The sequence below is a fragment of the Alligator mississippiensis genome, chromosome 11 (assembly GCF_030867095.1).
Source record: "Alligator mississippiensis isolate rAllMis1 chromosome 11, rAllMis1, whole genome shotgun sequence".
NCBI lineage: Eukaryota > Metazoa > Chordata > Crocodylia > Alligatoridae > Alligator > Alligator mississippiensis.
The window spans coordinates 3,796,669-3,813,532 of record NC_081834.1 but is presented as its reverse complement, the minus strand read 5'-3'; the positions used below and the strand labels follow the sequence as shown (position 1 = coordinate 3,813,532).

The 16,864-nt window shown below is 45.4% G+C and overlaps 1 protein-coding gene across 3 annotated transcripts in view; it reads left to right on the top strand.

Annotated features, from left to right (window-relative positions):
* Positions 1-16,864, top strand: part of MAP2K5 (mitogen-activated protein kinase kinase 5) — a 182,996-nt gene that overhangs the window by 154,064 nt on the left and 12,068 nt on the right. For 2 of the 3 annotated variants that reach the window (XM_014606136.3, XM_006265731.4), the window contains exon 21: positions 2,480-2,525. The exons of the other annotated variant lie outside the window; for it this stretch is intronic. In XM_014606136.3, coding sequence (XP_014461622.1) covers positions 2,480-2,525 — 46 coding nt within the window. The remainder of the gene's footprint in view (positions 1-2,479; positions 2,526-16,864) is intronic. 3 annotated transcript variants of the gene reach the window in all.

The window sequence follows — 16,864 nt, the reverse complement described above, 5'->3', positions numbered from 1 at the left end:
GTTTAAATTATGTAAACGTTATTTACACAAAGGGTCGTAAAAGTCCTTACGAGGGTTTTTCCTGTTTTAATAAACCACCGTGAGTCTGGGTGCATTCTTGTGCTCTGAGACTGGTTGAAAAATTCAGGGGGGAGGGGAGGGAGGGATGCAAACAGATCATCGTATTTATAACTTCATTATTCGGGGCTCGCGGTATTATCACTTATAAAATAAAATAGCCGCGATAGCCAGAAAGGTAAACAATGTCCTTGATTAATTCATTGGTTTTTCAGTAAGTAATTTTTATTGTGAGTCATGTTTTCAAACACCCCATAGGGCATTTTCTCTTGCTTTTGAGCCGAACAGTTCAGCTGAAGCCATTTAAATTAAAAGAAAGGGGGGTGGGGAGGGGGGACGTCGTGCTGAAAGAATAAATGTCCTGAGCAGCAAAAGGTTCAAGTCCTTAGTGCTACCTATGTTAACCAACGGGAGAGAGGAGAGGCTTATTTTTTAAATATCTCTTTTGCTAAGAAAGCTAACGAGCTGCCTCGTACGTGATGAAGCGGAGGCAGAGTCCCTGCAAGTGAACTTTGTAGGACCGGGGCGTTTTTAACTGAGGAACGTAACTTTTTGGTAAAAAGGTGCTTTGGGGGTCGGATGCCAAGCTGGTGTCAACTGGCAAAATGCATGTCGTCAGTGCAGTTGAGGCCCATTTCCACTACCGAAGAGTATTTACAAGGGGGGCGATTTAATGGACTTTCCCACCCAAAGCACTGAGGCTGAGGCGATTGGGCCCACGGCTCTCTCGGCCACGGTAGATCATGCCCTAAATCGTTTTCCAGTTCTGAGGTCCATACCACGGCCAGTGGGCCAAAAGCAGCGTCGGTAAAATGAATATTCAGCTCATTTAATACATTATGCATGAAACAATTCTAAGAAACTCCCTCTCAGGATTCTCCTAGCCAATGGGATTGAACCTGAAGAATTAACTCTCTGATTTACCAGTTAATTAAAATAATAAATATGCGGGCGGTGTTTATACAAGGCAAACCGCATGTTTGACAGGTGCAACGTACAGCCAGCCACGGCATTCAGTGATGTGGCAGGCGGGCTCGCCGACGTGCAAGGGGCTGTACCTTTTTTGTTGTTTGTTTCCAAAAATTAATCAGATGTAGTATCAATTTTATTTTATTGAAGCAGAGGGAAGGATAACGTGTGTTTAAAATTTCCACAGATGTCAAACTGAAGCCTAAATGATGGTGGCTAATAGCCTTGTTTTCCCAGGAGAACCAGCTACTTTGGAGTGTCAGATTAGACCGGTTACCAACCCTCTCTTCAGACAGCTTGTTTTACTTGCTTAATGTGCGCGTTATTTGAGGTGCACGTGGTTATTTATAAGGAACACAAATTGTCCTTTGTGTCATTAATAGCTCCCATTTACTGCGAGATCGTTTAATATTTTGGGATATAATTAAGATCAACGTATAGAATATGGTCTGAGGCGTTACTGCGCAAAAATTGCTTTATACTCCATTTAAGCCGTCATTTCCTAATAAGTCTCAGGCATGTCAGGCGAACGGCGCGTCAGACTTTATGACTTTATGCCAGTTACGCCATAAACACTGGCTGTTTGGAAGTAATCCAATTAGTCAGTAGGCAGCTCCTGATGGTCACCTCCGTGCCATGTTATTGTGTTCCTTCATGCAGCTAAGCTCAGTCTACAATAGCTAATTGCACCTGTTGCACAGAAAACCAGGACTATTTGGATGAGAAACATGATCTTATAAACAGCTTAATGCTGTGTAATGAACTATCACCTGCAGTGTAATGGAAATAAATGTGGAAAAATGAAGGTAGAAACCCCAGGGTACTGGGTGTTACCCTATAGCTGTTTAGTGGTAGAGTGAGATTTCCCACCTGTTTGTATATTCCTTGTGTGGAGCTATGTAATGACGGCACAGCGCAGAGCAGCTTACCACGCGCTCTCCATTGATTTGCTTGTACTAATCGCTGTCTTTAAATAACTCCACGATAATAAACACAGTAGACACAAAAATGTAAAGGGCAAATGGGGGATGGGAATGGAAAAGGAGCATGAAAAACAGATCATTCATTGGCAGTTTGCAGGACCTCTGACCTGCTTTGCAAAGGGATAATAGGACCCGTTACTTTATCGTCATCGTCAAATGGCCAAATGGACGCAGCCCAGTAGAAAACCAGCCCAAATTTTACAGAAGCTTTTCATCAGCACCTGGGAACATTAATAGCTTTATTAAGGATGCAGCAACACTGAACATAATTAAAAGCTGAGAAAAAGGGAGAGAGACATCGATTAACATTTCGGCCACTATTAGGACCCCTGTCGTCAGGCTGTATGTGAGAAAGTTAAGAAGTACATTGAAATTCCAGGCATGCTCTGCCTGGGATACGGGAAGAAGTCTTCAATATTTAAGCAAATGAAATATGCTTATATGTAAACATTTTGTTTTCTGATATTTAGCATGAGAAAGCAACCAAAGGAGAGGCCAGCACCTGAAGAATTAATGGTAAGTGGATCTCCAGATGTACATCGTGTATGAAAGCTTGATGAAGGTATGCAGACGTGTCTCTGATCGTCTTCCCACCGCGAGCAAATTTCAGTCGAAACTTTGTGTTTCTAGATCGCGCGGCAAAGATAGAGCTGCAAAACATGCACCGAAATAAAGGGCGAGTGCAGATTTTGCCACTGTCCGCCACGGGGCCGGGGTTTCACCAGGGACGTCCGCTGGAGGGATCAGATTTCCGTCCAAACCATTTTGAAGCGTAACGCAGAGGTCTTTCCGTTTGTCTGTTCGGGGATTACGGTTTAATGTAGGTCATTCTTTGTCATCATTTCCCACTCATAACCCTTCCAGATCTGAAGATTGAAAACAGAGGAGATGGTCAGTGCATTGTATTTTTAATGAAATCCTACAGGAACTTCTTATTGCCACTGTTTTCACTTCTATTCACATGGAATGAAATTACATTGCCAGCAAAGATCCAGTTAATATGTGTCTTTGGTCTTTCCGCAGAAAGGCTTCCAGTGCTGTGCTCTCTGCTCGGAGGCAGCCTCCTCTCCTTGCAAATGGCATTTATTTAGTCATGCAGTAACTGGGGTAGAGCTCTTCCCCAACAGTTCCCAAATGGTCATTTATTTAGTGCTGAGTGTTGATTTGACAATGCACAAGCTGTTCGAATTATGCTTGTACCTAGCATTAGTAAATAATAATTATAGTCCACCCCTGCTAATGTTTCATAGACTATTCCCTGCCTTTAAAGTGCTGCAGTAATTTCCCTTATAGTTTATGTTGCTTATAACTGCAAAATGTATTTTACAGATTTATGGGGAATTAGTATCATTGTTTATTGTCTTTGCATCGTAGGCTTATGAATAATTATAAGGGACGATAACAAGCTAACAAAATGTATGCACAACTTGCCTTCGTGCTATGGGCTTTGAGCCAAAAAAAGTTTTGTACCGCAGCTGGTTTCCAGTAGGAGGCTTACTTCTGAAATTGCCCCGGGAGACCGATATCCCACCGTTCCTGTCCGTCTCCGTTTGGGCCCTGCGTTGTTGAATTGAGTTTAATGTTCAGCGTACTAACTTTAGGGGATCTACTCGCGTGCTCAAAGTTAAGCACGTGCTTAAGTATCTCGCTGAACCGAGGCCTTCGAGTTCATCAGAGCCCTTCTGCTTTGTGTGTGGTATGTGTTCAGCACCAAGGGTTTCGACTGCCTTATTTTGTCTTTTTTATTAACTTTTGATGGTTGGAAAAACCTTGCAGTTAGTCACATCTGAGAAAACTTGGAACAGGTTCCAGAGATGTAGACACATTTACCTTGTGCACTATTATGCCATGGCTGGATAGCTTAGCTATTAAAACAACGGAATAGGGTTTCATAAAACCTATATCTGTTTGTAAATGCGTGTTTCAATGATGCAATAGGCCTGCCACTTATAAATAAAACATCTGCAGATCGCACATACACCCGTAAGTATATATGTATGCTTGTAAGCAATAACACCACTCCAGGGTGTAGAGTCATAAAACCGAGGCCAAAGGGTGAGTGCCTAAAAGTACCGGGGAAGTGCGTATATATATCTTTACAACTACATGCCCTGGAGTGTGTTATTCTCCGCTTAAAACAGCATTTTTAAAAATAATATTTAAAGTGTAGCTACAACAACAACAAAAAAACCCTCGCTACTTTTAAACAAATATTCTTATTTAACACTCAACATTTCCCCCCCCATCCTGCTTGCTATTTAATTATAAATGGACTGCAGCCATTAAGTACAGAGCACACTGAGCTGGTCCCCGGAATAAATAAAGGACCTACCTGGTACCGGATGGGAAAATCAGAGCTGTTGTGCGCCTGCATAAGACCGTGTCATGCAGCGCAGGTTTTGAGGGCTGTGGGTAAGAGAGGAGGAGATGGGGCAGAGACTTAGAGAGAGCACAGAGGGATATTACAAGTATTAGAGAATTAATGCTGCATCCTACTTGCTCGACGCAGGCCTCAGTGCCACTAAAACCAACGAAGCAAGGTCCCAAAGACAGTTTGTATGAGTCAGAGAAGCAAACTGTCCCAGAACCATAATATTTGACCCAGAACCAAAAGCGGCCTTTGAATCGGCCCTGCAGCACAGACTGCAGCGTCGAGGCTTGGAGGAAACACGGGATTTGTAGAAATAGTGTCCTTGGCCACAAAAAAAAAGAGGTCAGAAATTTAGGAGGCTTAAGTCACCAAATTCCTAAAATTTTGGAATTTTAGGTCACCAAAAATAGCTTCCTCCCAGGTGCTGCTGGTGTGTCTTGGATTCAAGTAAGTGGGCTGATCCAGGGTCTTGCAGTATGCTCATTTTGAGTAGATAGTATGGAGGTCCTCTTGGGGGAAAAGAGCTCGTAGTGTCTGGATGTGCCAGCAAGAAGGAAGCCAAGGGCTCCGAATTTCAGGTTCGCCGCCCCATGCAGACCTCCAAGAGACCTTGCAAACTTTAGTTACCACCCGAGTGCATCCGCAGAGCCAGGCAGAGCAGGGAAACCAAGTGCTACGTGATGCGCCTCTGGGGGCAGATGAGACGCTCCCGAGACCCAGGCCCATAGCGATAAGTCGTGTTGTGATCGTGCCGGTTGAAACGGAGCATGGAGCTGTTGGTCTTTGAGTCACCTGGCTACTTAGAAGTACTGGTTTTCTGCCTTTTTAATTGAATTCCAATTTCCATCCAAAACCAGCTTGACACTAATCATAAGGAAAAGGTTGTCTATTTTTATAAATAAGAAATGTCATTTTTTTTTCACATTATAGAATAATAGACATCAACATTTGTATGTTAAACTTGAAAGATGCTTCCGTTCATGTCCAGTATTCCTCAGAAACAAGGATCCTGGTTTTCCCTGACTTAAAAAAAAATCCCCAATTTTCCGATTAAAAAAAGTCATCCCAAATCCACATTTTTCAATGATTAAAATGCCACTATATATATCTATATTCATGGCATTTCATTTTAATCACGGAAAAATGTGGATTTTGGGTTACTTGTTTCAACTGGAAAACTGGGGATTTTTTTTTTTTTCAGAGAAAACCAGGATCCCTGTTCATAAATAGCAAACAGGACCAAACTCAACATAAATGCTGTATTTAGTAGCAAAGCAAGGTGTCTTCATGGTTACCAACCAATGAGAAGCAGCGGTTCTTTAGGAAAATAACTAAACGTGAATCTGCAAAACAAAATTAAAACCGATGACTTGTATCAAGGTTTCTTGCTCCTATTTCGAATCAGTGGTACTAAATTGCTTTGATTTGAAGGAGCCAGCCCTGTTCTGAAGTTGTTGGGGCTCTTTGGCTACTCTCTATCATTTTGCTCTCCAAAATATTTTTACTTCTAAGAGCTTTTTCCTGAGCAGCAAATGCCGCCTTCTCCTGCCAGGAAACAGGAGCCTAAATTTAAGGTTCTGCATTAGCGCTATCCGGCTCCTGGCACGGGACTTCAGGGACAGCATCAGCTAGAGCCCGCTTTTTGTCCAGATCTTTGCATTGTTCTTGGCAGGAGGCTCCTGCAGACACATCCGCTGCTCCAAGACTTTCCGGAGGCAACTTTTGCCTGCGCTTTTCATTTCTGCCATCCGATCTTCCCTGGATTGGGCTTTCCATCACACCGGGGAGCTTTCTGGGCTGAATTCTACCCTTGGCTGGCTCACAGGATTGCAGGTATCCAACGTTTCCATGCCGCACCGGGTCAACTTGGCTGTTCGGTAGCCTATGCAAAACCTAACAAGGAGGCTCACCTAGGAACTACGTGTGTTTCCTGAGCTCCAGGGGGACTGCCTGGGCAGACCGAGCGTGCCAGGGGAAGTGATCTGCAGGATCCCATCACATAGACATCATTCTTTCCCTTACTTCATGTTATAGGATTTATGGGCACCATCTTCTACTGCTGCAGCCTTCGCAATTTAGAATATACCTATTGTTCTGGGGACTTTTTTCTTCTTTCTGTTCCCATTTTTCTTCTCTCTCCTCTCCTCTCCTCTCCTCTCCTCTCCTCTCCCTGTCTCTTCTCGTCTCGTCTCTTCTCTTCTCTACTCTTCTCTCCCCATCTCATCTCATCTCGTCTCTTTTGCCTTCCCTTTCCTTTTCTCTTTCCCCTTTTCCTTTCCTTTCCTTTATGTAGAACTGCAGATAGTCTGATTCTTCTTTAAATAACACCTTTTCGCCGCCCCCCCCCCTTTCCTTGTAAATCTGTCATCCCCTGCATTGGGTACAAACCAGCTGAAAATGCCTTCTTTCCACGTGTTTGTGTCTTTTGCATTGTTCCTTAGTAATTGCCAGAGCTCATGTGCTTAGACTCTGGGAGCTTGGAAAATCATTCCATTAAACACTTCCCCTTGGGGTGACAGGCAGCCGGCCAAGTGCTTCCCAGAGTGTTTCTGTCGCTATTATGGCCCAATCCAGTTTAAAGAACACCTGTGTTCAATTTGGGGGTTGCCCTCACAAGAGAGGAGCAATTTACCACTCGGCAGCTGGTCATCTTCGCTTCCTGACTTCACCTGCAGCGGTGGTGGGCACTGTCAGCGCAGGCTTTATGTTACACAACTGTAAAGTGGTACAGAAATCACCGGTGAAAGTCAGATCCCATTGGAGCCAGTGCGGTTTTGCCACTGACCTCCCTGGGGGCAGGATTTCTTACATAAATCTGGTTTGGACTTGGAGTAAATAAGTTTACCAGGACATATATCCATCCTCAGCACCAGACCAGACAGCAGAGCTGATGTTTTGTACTCTGCCGGGATTAACAGCTCTGGATATCAGTATTTTGCAGCCAACTGAGTATAATTAAAGATGGAAAGCAAAACGAAGAGAGCAGGCCAATCTTTGTCTGCTCTTCTGGAGTTCGCTAAATCATTAAATGCATTTGAAAAGCCACATAATAATACCCTGCGTGCGGTGGAAGTCAGCGAAGTTCGAGCAGGGATGGAGTCTAGCACTTCATTTATAACTGTCGTTTTTGCGTGGTTCTCGAAAAACGCGGGGCCGAAGCGGAGGCCGCGTGAAATTCCCGCACAGGTTCAGCTATTCCAGTGCTGAACACGCTCTTGCACGAGGGACCTGTGAATTCCCCTGGCCAGCAACTAGCATAAATTAGTGCCCCAGAGCTCATCGCAGTCACCATGCCTTGTCTTGAACCTACCCACCGCCACCACCAACAAAAAAAAATTGCTTTGAATTTATGGCCTCAATTTCTCAGTGTATACAGGAGCGTATGCAGTGATTTAATTATTTTAAAGTACTTCAAATTAACAAATTTTTCATGGGGAGGGGAGTCATTTCGGTGAGCTATGGGGAAAATCTTCCTTCCAAGGAGAGGAATGATCTTTATAATTCACCACCGGGCCCGGTTTCTCCTGCGGTCGTTCTTTTGTCTTCAGATGCTCTTTCTTCAAGTGTCTGCGTGCGCGTCTATGGAAAAAGACACGGAGTTAGATTACGTAAGACGCATTCCCGGCTTCAAGGTAGCGGCAGCCCGTGCGTGATCTTGCAGTGCCCTCCCCGCCCCCCCAAAATCGCATCAAGGATAAAAATAGAAGCCAGCTTCTACAAACTGCTGTTTCTCATTTCAAATCGAAATCTATCGGGGGTTTTGAGCCTGACTCCCAGCGGAATGGGCCCGCGCACGGAAGCGTGTGTATTTAATAGTCTGATGTGGTTATGCAGGTACAGTTTAAACTACCTGCCTGTACTGTACGTGGGGGGGGGGGTATTCACTCGCTGATTTGGCTCAAGATGCTGTCGATCTCTCTGTATTTACGGTATTTTTCAGCAGCTTTCCATTTCTAAGCTCTATTTAATGGAATCTATGCATAGTAAGTAATCAGGTCAGAGAGAAGCAGCATCCCCTGTTTGAGATCAATCGCCGGCTAATACTTTATCTAGGCCACTTTATTATCTCATGCTGATTCCATTCCCATTCTCCTCCTCCTTTGTAGCATGCACTTCAGCTGTGGTAAAAGTACGGATCGCATACATATTAAAAACATATACCCATTCTATCTGTATGTAAATGTGGGAGACACAGCTGGATACTGCAGGAGTTTGATTTACTAATAGTTATTATCTGTTCTAGCTGTTCAGTAGCAAAGAGAGTTTCGGAAAACAAGCTAGCGCAGAAATTGTCTTTATGATATCACTCTCCTCTTTAGTAATTGTTTAAAATCTCTTGCTTTTTTGGCTGCGAGGGTGGCCTTGCGTTTTGCATATTCCCTGCGCTTTTTAGAGCACGCCGACAGGACCGTTGAGTTCCCTCGTTGAGCGCGCCATTCGGACCCGGTGGAATTATGCTGTGCTATATACGACTACTTAAATTTAAGTGATTTTACTTAAGAGAGTGGGATTTGAAGTACCGGGAGCCAAGTATGTCGCAGTTATGCCTTTTCATTTTACTTTGGGTGCCTAAAAGTGCTCTCCTCAGATGTTGCTCAAATGGTCTCCAAGGAGCGTGGTAGGTAGAAACGATCTACCTTCTGAAACGATCGGCTGTACCAGCAAAATTAAACTTTTGCACAGAATTAAATTTGCATCAGTGTCTTGTTATGTGGCTCTCTTTCATATTAAATGATTATTTGTAGTTTCTCTCGATTTTTTTCCAACCTGAACCCAGATTCCTGGTTCTCTTCGGTGTGCTGATACCGGTTAGACCGGGGCGGGCAGTTATTTTGGGCGGAGGGCCGCTTGCTGAGTTTTGGCAAGCCATCGAGGGTCGCATGGCAGGCAGCCCAGGCAGATCAATATTAATTTTCTAAAGTTTTTAGGGGCCCCGCGGGCCGGGTAGACTGGCCTGGGGGGGCCGCATCTGGCCCGCAGGCCGCATTTTGCCCGCCCCTGGGTTAGACAGATGGGTGTGCAACTGTGCAATTCATCAGAAACGTTAACTAGCAAAAATCCTATTTTGTCCTGAATTTTTTGAAGCCTAGCGCAGTGTTGTGCTTTCCTATTTCCACATTTACGAGCCATCCCTTTCTCACAGTCGTAGGTGCGCTGTGCAGAACCGGCCCTCTTGGGACCATTACCAACGATACGTATTTTGAGTTATCTGTTTTCATATTTTACTAAGATTACATAAGCCCAATGAAATGGAAGCTGTCTGGAACAGCTGCTGGTTGCCTTGTTTCCCCCCCAAATACAGGAGACTGAAACGCCTGAGTATATAAGCTATTACATTTTAAAGTTAGCAAGCCATTCTGAATTTGGCTGTAGCTCGCTAAACTTGACTATTGCATGTAACATATACGAAGGTTTTAGCTAGACGGTAAAACTGAGAAGAAAACATAATTATATCTGGCATTTATATGAAAACTTCTCGGAATAAAAAAAGGCCTCTGTTTGTATCCCTTTGTGAATATGAAGCCACCAACAAATCATTTGATTTGCCCGCGTTAGTGCCGCAGAAGTGCAACCACAGAACCTGGCTGAAGACTCGAGAGCTGGGATTTGCTTGGGGGAGTGGTTTGGATGACACCGTGAACACGGGCAGATCTAGGATTTCGAAAAAGGGGAGCAAATAATGCTATGCATCATCACATATAACAGTGCCCACTTTTATCAAGTTAAAGAAGCTAGAAGCTAGTGGCCTAGAGCTATATTATTCAGTTTAAGATCAGAGCAAAAGCAAGTATAAATTTGCTATATCATACATTATGTATAAAAAACCCCCACAACAAACGAGGCAAAAAATAATCAAAAGCTGTTTCATTAGGTGTGCAGTCGTTAGAATTAAATGGACCTCTCTTTTTTTCAGATTCATAAAACAAAATCTTGCCTTCCTGAGCCTCTTGACAGTGCATAAAATGCTTCGCGGAAAGTTATTTCCACACCCGCGTTAATGTTTTTAGCTGGTGTTCAAGACAGTCAGTAGGATTGTGAAATAGGGAGCTACGTTTCCAGGAGCAGCTACCCGACAGCAGGATTGCAGAGGAAGGAGTAGCTTAATTAGTGGAGTATTAAGGCCATTAAAAAAGGAGAGAGGATCGTTAAGAGCTGTGGAATGAAGGGTTTGGAAGGGATCCCGTGGGAGATGGTGAGCCTGTGAAATTGGTCATCTCCATCACTGCTGCCTCGATGGAAATGCAGCTGCCGCTGCCAGGCTGGTGGTTTTAAATTTTGGGTGGAGGAGAAAGCAAAATAGAGGTGCTACTGCACCCTTCCCGCCCCGATCCACCCCGACCATGAACCCTTGTGAGAGAGGAGAGGACTGTCTTGCCAGGACCATAAACCTACCTGGGAAGTCTCATGAGCATGCATTGCAGGGAATGCCTGCTCCTACCTAGGTCGTTGACTGCCGTTCCTTGACTGCAGGGAGCGAAGAGTTTCCACTTCTTGACCCCTTGTGCACAACTTTCTTTCCCAGTCGGTCCCAGGATCTCCTACAAATGGTGCTTCGTCCGCTGTGACACTGTTGATGCTTGAGCTGGTGACGAATGGCTTTGTTTGCAAGCGCGGTGTCTGTCCCCTGTCGCCATCATCCTCATCCGCATCATCCCAAAACATGGAGACGCTCTGTCAGACGCCAAGCATGTGGGTGCTGGGATCGTGCTGGAAATGGGGAAGGCCTAGGTATCGTGGCTGATGTAAATACTATCAGCGTTAAGTGACAGGGGTGCAGGTCGTAGCCGTGGTGGTCTAAGGACACGGGCAGACAAGGGTCTTTGAGTCAATCTGATATCTTTTATTAGACCAACTCAAATAGTTGGAAAAATGTTCCTGGCTATTAGAGCTGGTCTAAGAACAGATACCAGATTTACCCAAAAAACCTTGTGTATCGGTTTAAGTTGTTGCTTCAAGCTTTCGGTCCTTGGTGAGATCCTGGTTTTGTTGAGCAAGTGTCAACATTGCGCAAAGACGTCAAGACTTCAGCCTCAGCTTTGGCATATTTCTGTGCGTTCGACATTAGTCACCCTTGGACGGCGTAGCTCGTCGCTGTGTGAGGGCAGGCGAGGATGTGAACTTTGGGTGGGTGCTTCCATAGACCGACTGAGTCCCTACTCCAGGGTGATGTAGGTAGGTGGAAAGGGCACTCAAAGCAAGAGCCTATGTGCGCTTTCAGGGGTATAGTTTGCTCTTTCTAATCGCTTGAGAAATCGGTGATTGAAACACAGAAATACACGCCGGCCATGTCACCGGAGAGCTAAGCTTGTTGCCTGCATTAGTAGCACCTTGTTCCACCTGGTTTAAATTGCTTGTAAAAACTTTTTGCTTTTTAGAGGGAACGTGACAATCTTAACTCCTTTCCAGCCTGCCCTGAAGCTGCAGAATCGCCCAGCGCTTTTTCACAGCGTGCCAAAAGGAAGAGTTAAAAGGGACTTTTGGAGGAGTAAGCAAGGGGGGTGGAAATCTAAGAAGAGAGAGCATATATTGGCAAGAGGCAAGCATGAGATGGTTGGTATTTCTGGTAACGCTAATCTGAGAACTCCCAGCCAAGAGCTCCTTGGAGCTTGTTTCATTCGGGAAGTACCGGTAACCATCTCTTAAAGCTATTTAGGAATAACTGCAATTCTTATCAGCTTTTCCTGGGTTTATTTTTTTTCCCCCCAGTCCCATAAAAGCTATTTGCAGCCTTCCATTGTGGTAACAAAACTGCAAACCTTGTGATTGTCCTGCACGGTGGGTGTTGGCTGGCGTCATTGCAGTGCTTAGGGTCAGAGATCTCCGCTAGCCCCGGTACCGGCTCGCAGTGCTGCGTCGCGGCTACTTGAGCTCCGGCGGCGAGAAGCAGGGCCCCGTCCTGAAGTTTGTGAAAACTTCAACTAACTGAGTGCGATCCGGCATTTCCTTCAGTAGGTTGGTCCCAAGTGTGTCTTATCCCAGGCAAGTTGTATCCCAGAGCTGCCTGGGATAAGACATATTTAGCTAATGTACCTGAATCCATCGGCAGTTCCCGTTTTCAAGGAGCCGGGTAGGTTTGAATTGCTGTGTGGGTAGGTAGAGGGTTGCCACACCTGTCTGTCCAGTACCGGCCACAACGAGGACCTCGTTGTGCTTGGGGCCCCTGGACGCTACCGCGATTTCAGTCCTGGACGTCGCCCGGCGCAGGCGGCACACCCCAACCCGGACCCAGTTCCTGCGCCCTCCCGGGTCCGGCTGGCGGATCGGGGCCGAGAGCGGTACGAAATCAATTACTCCGACTTTCTCATTTGTGCCGCTGACAAAATGCATATAAATAGGAGACATTTTTCTACTTAAGAGGGCCGCGCTGAAACATTTTTAATTGGATTTTCATGGTGATTGACAGCATTTGATTATGACAGTAACTTTATTTGGCTGGACTGTTATAGCCCTCTTGTTCAGATTTTTTCCATCAAAGCTCTTTTTTATCCGCTGAATTCCCGGTGGAGCAGCCGCGATTGTGAAAGAGCCTTTTAGCACCTTTGTTGTAGCCGTCCCTGGTGATGATTGGACCCAGCTGGTAGTAGATAAGAAAATGTTCCTTGCACAAAGAGGCTGTGTCTCCTGTCTCCACGGTTTCAATAATTTTAAGAGCCCCTGAAACCTGTTGAGGATTAGAAGTAGCTTTAGATGTGAAATGAGTGTTAAGTATTAGTAATCGGGAGATTAGGGCCCTGGGGACAATGGGAGATAAACAACTGCAATTAAGGCAAATCTGCCAGAGTAAACAAAATTTAGCAGAAACAGATGCCCTAACCATTTTGGGGGATTGATTTGAGGGCACGGAGGAATCGATTTTTGTCTTGTTTACACTTTCAAACCCCGGTGATAAACTGGGAGGCTAAATATTTCATACAGCCTGATTTTAGTTAATTTTTTTCCAGCTCCGCACAGTAGGCGAACTCTCTTCTAACAGTGACCAGGCCTGAGTTTATTCAGCACTCACAGAGAGCAGCTAATTGTCTATGAAGGGCCCCTGTGTTTAAATGGGCTTGACAGGAATTTAAATTTTGTTTCAATCAACCTCTGTGCTCACAGCCTGCTCCAGTTTCTAATTTTTAAATTAAACATGATTTTTTTTTTCTTTTTTCCCCTTGAAAGCGGCGGCCTTTCCCGTGCAAGTCTTTGCCTTCGCTCCCAATGACGGCAGATGCTTCAGCCCTGGAATGTGCAGGTTTATTAAGGCAATAATAGCGAAGCACCGCCATCGACTTATATGGAAAAGTTCATTGTCCCATAAACGTGCATCTGCCTCTTTAGGATTTAATTGGAGATGCTGGGGGAAATCGGCACGCAGCCTGCTTACCCCACTGGAAGAGCGGGCCCACCGGCTGCGGGAATTTTTTCCACCCCCCCCTTGGCTAAGGAGCCTTTATGTATTTATTTTGCAAAGCGCAGTGTTAAAATGCAAGCCTGCTTGAAGATGGTTTTGGTGGCCTTGGTCGTTTGTTATAGCACGAGCGTACGGATGGTTGCTTTAATGACCTTGTTGTGCGGAGTTTAAAGGGAAATGTTTTCTCTGGTGCGCCGTGTAGGAATCATGGAGTCCGTCAAGGAAGGGACCTCCAGACGTCGCATCTAGTCCAACCCCTGCCTGAGGAAGGGTCAGCCCTATCCGATCCATCCCAGACAGGTCTGCGTTTGACCCCTTAGCACAGCTACACAGTCGACCCTGACATGTCCTGAGACATAGCACCAAACCTGCCGTTGGTAAAGCAGGGGGGACTGCGGCGGCAGAGTTTGTGAATACATACCCTAGCGATCCCAGGCAGAGCGCCGGGCCCCCTCTGCAGAGGAAGGCAAAACCCTCACGGTTCATATGAGTCTGACCATGGGGTAAAATCCCTTCCCGACCCCAAATACAGGCATCGCTCTGACCCTGAGCCACGGGGCAGGACCCGTGAGCCAGGAGCCTCCGGGTTTGCATCCCGGCAGGAGCGTCACCCTGGTCCTGTAGGTCTTCTCAGCGGACGACACGTTTCAGATCCATTGGATTTACATTGCTTAGGCACAAGTCAGACAGGACGTGTTATCTTGGGGCCGGTTGATGCTCGGCTGTTTTCCTTCAGGCCTCTATAGTCATCTCAAAAATATTTCTGTGCACTAAAGATATGTCAGGCCAAGCAGTAGGACCTGGCAGGGGTGAAAGGTAGTTAGACCCATGTCTTCCTCTGATTTTGAGAGGATTTAGGCACCTAAATCCCTTACAAATTTGACCCCGTGTCTGTTTTTAAAAACAAGCATTCGTACCAACGGCATGGTACTTTTATGGTTGAAACGGGGACTGTTTCAAAAGATGACTTCCCTGTTTGAGTGTGACTGCATAAGGAACATAGAAATGGCCTTGGTTTTTGCAGTCTTGTTTCCAGGTGGTTTTGTTCTCCGATTCTCCTTGCAGCCTTGGCTGTGGCAGCGTTTGCCCCGTGGACTCAAACCAGGACTCCTCGCTTGGGTAGTTTAAATCGAGCTACTTTGTGGCCACACTTGGAAGGACCATCTTGTAAGTCCACTCCAGCTACTTGAATTACCGTTTGGGGGGAGTTTTGTCAAAATGAATCTATTAACATTGGACTTTACTCGTTGTCCTCTGTTTGGGCCCAATTCTGGATAAAAATGCAGGCCCCAGCTCAAAATGCTACCAAACAACACGGCCGATTTTAATTACCCGCGTGCATCGTTTTAGTCTGATTCCACGGGACAAAGCAAGTCCCGTGCAAAAATCCCCTCCTGAATCGCAGCCTTCGTTGGGATCGCACGCCTCTCATCTTCCTCTCGTGCGTGGCTCGATGTAGCCCCGCAACGCGTGCACGAGGCACGGATCAACTGCAGGCGTTTTTATAGCTCTGTTGCACTGGTCTTCTGAGCGGTAGTAACCCTTGCAAAAATGTCATCGCTAGCACTTTCCACCTGGCTCATTAGGAGGTGGTGAGGGCAGCCGGTGTTTTAACGAGCCATCAAAGCAGTATGGCTTTGCCTGGAAAGCGCTGCCTGTAGGTGGACAAACAGCATAGGACTCTGCATTGAACCGTTGCGGTCTCAGGGGCAGCCGGCGAAATCTGTTTTTGAGGAAGGCATCGATCCCATTTGAATCGCGTGTGATAAAATGTGGACGAGAGCTGCATTCCTATCCAGGTGTGTTTTTTTAAATAACAGGCACGTTGGACGGGGACTGTTTTGGTTGCAGTGACACCACGCACGGCTTCATTTGATGCGTTAGAAAGGTACCGTGTCCGTGGCAGTAATCAGAATTGCACCCGTCAGAACTGGGCAATGAATTCTTACGTTCGCAGCGTCCCCAGCACAGAACCAGCATTGCTGGATTTTGTCTCCAGCAAGAAGAGTCGCGCTGGAAACTCTCAACCCTCATAAAAACGGTGTCCTACCAGCCAAGTATCGACTCCAGGCAACTTCAGACTCTTTTTTCCCAGCCTAATGCTATCTGACAGGGCCAAAAAATGCAAAGAGCCAGGAGAGCTGGCCCCAGGATTGGCACTCGAGGCCCAAGGAGCCGGCGTGATGATATCTTTAGAGAAACAGAATTGCAAGGTAAGAAGTTTTCTCTCTTAGGTCCAGGAAGGGCAGTTTTGTTTCTGCAGGTCGTAGCAATCTCTCTGGAAATCACGCAGCAGCAAGCCAATGGAAATCCATTACACTTAACTATGCCGTAGAAAAGGGAAACAGCTTTGCAAGAAGCTGATCCCGAGACGTGCGTACAAATACCGAAGAATGGCAAGGGCGCTTCTCAAAGCCCACATAGAAAACTAACCAGGGATAATGGAAAACATAGCTCCAAGGCTTTGACTGCTTCACGGCGTCGTTCAATTGTCGGTATTTTTGTACCATCTTTTCAGTGTCTTATCTGTCACCATTGGGATAAAATCATTAGTATGCTAATCTGGATCGCCCGAGTTCCAGCACTGACCCAGGCTAATCTGCCTTTGCAATTGCAAGAACTATGTTTGACTTCTCTGAAAGTAACCTTAAATTGTAGTCTTGTAAGGAATTCCAGAGCTGTATCCTTCACTCCTTCTCCTAATGAGGTTATGACCAAATGCTCATTATAATTGCTTTAGACTCCTTTTAATTTTCAAGCTTATTAATCATAAGAAGAGTTATTTAAAATTGCATAAATTAATCTTAGATTAAAAGCCCATCAAAGCCTCGAAACAATTAAGAATAAGTAGGATTTCCCTAGGGCAGCAAGTTTTATTTTAATAGTGTAGTCAGGTGGATATCAGAACATTGAAGTATGGTAGTGATTAATGTATGCAAAATTTAAATGAGAGTTTTTAAATGGCAAATCTAAGTCACATATTGACCTAATGGTAGGCTTTAACTGCATTGTCTGTCATATATTTAAACCGTTTAGTAATCAACATTTTAATTACAGTGTATGTTCGGGAGGCCACGCAACAAACAAACTTCC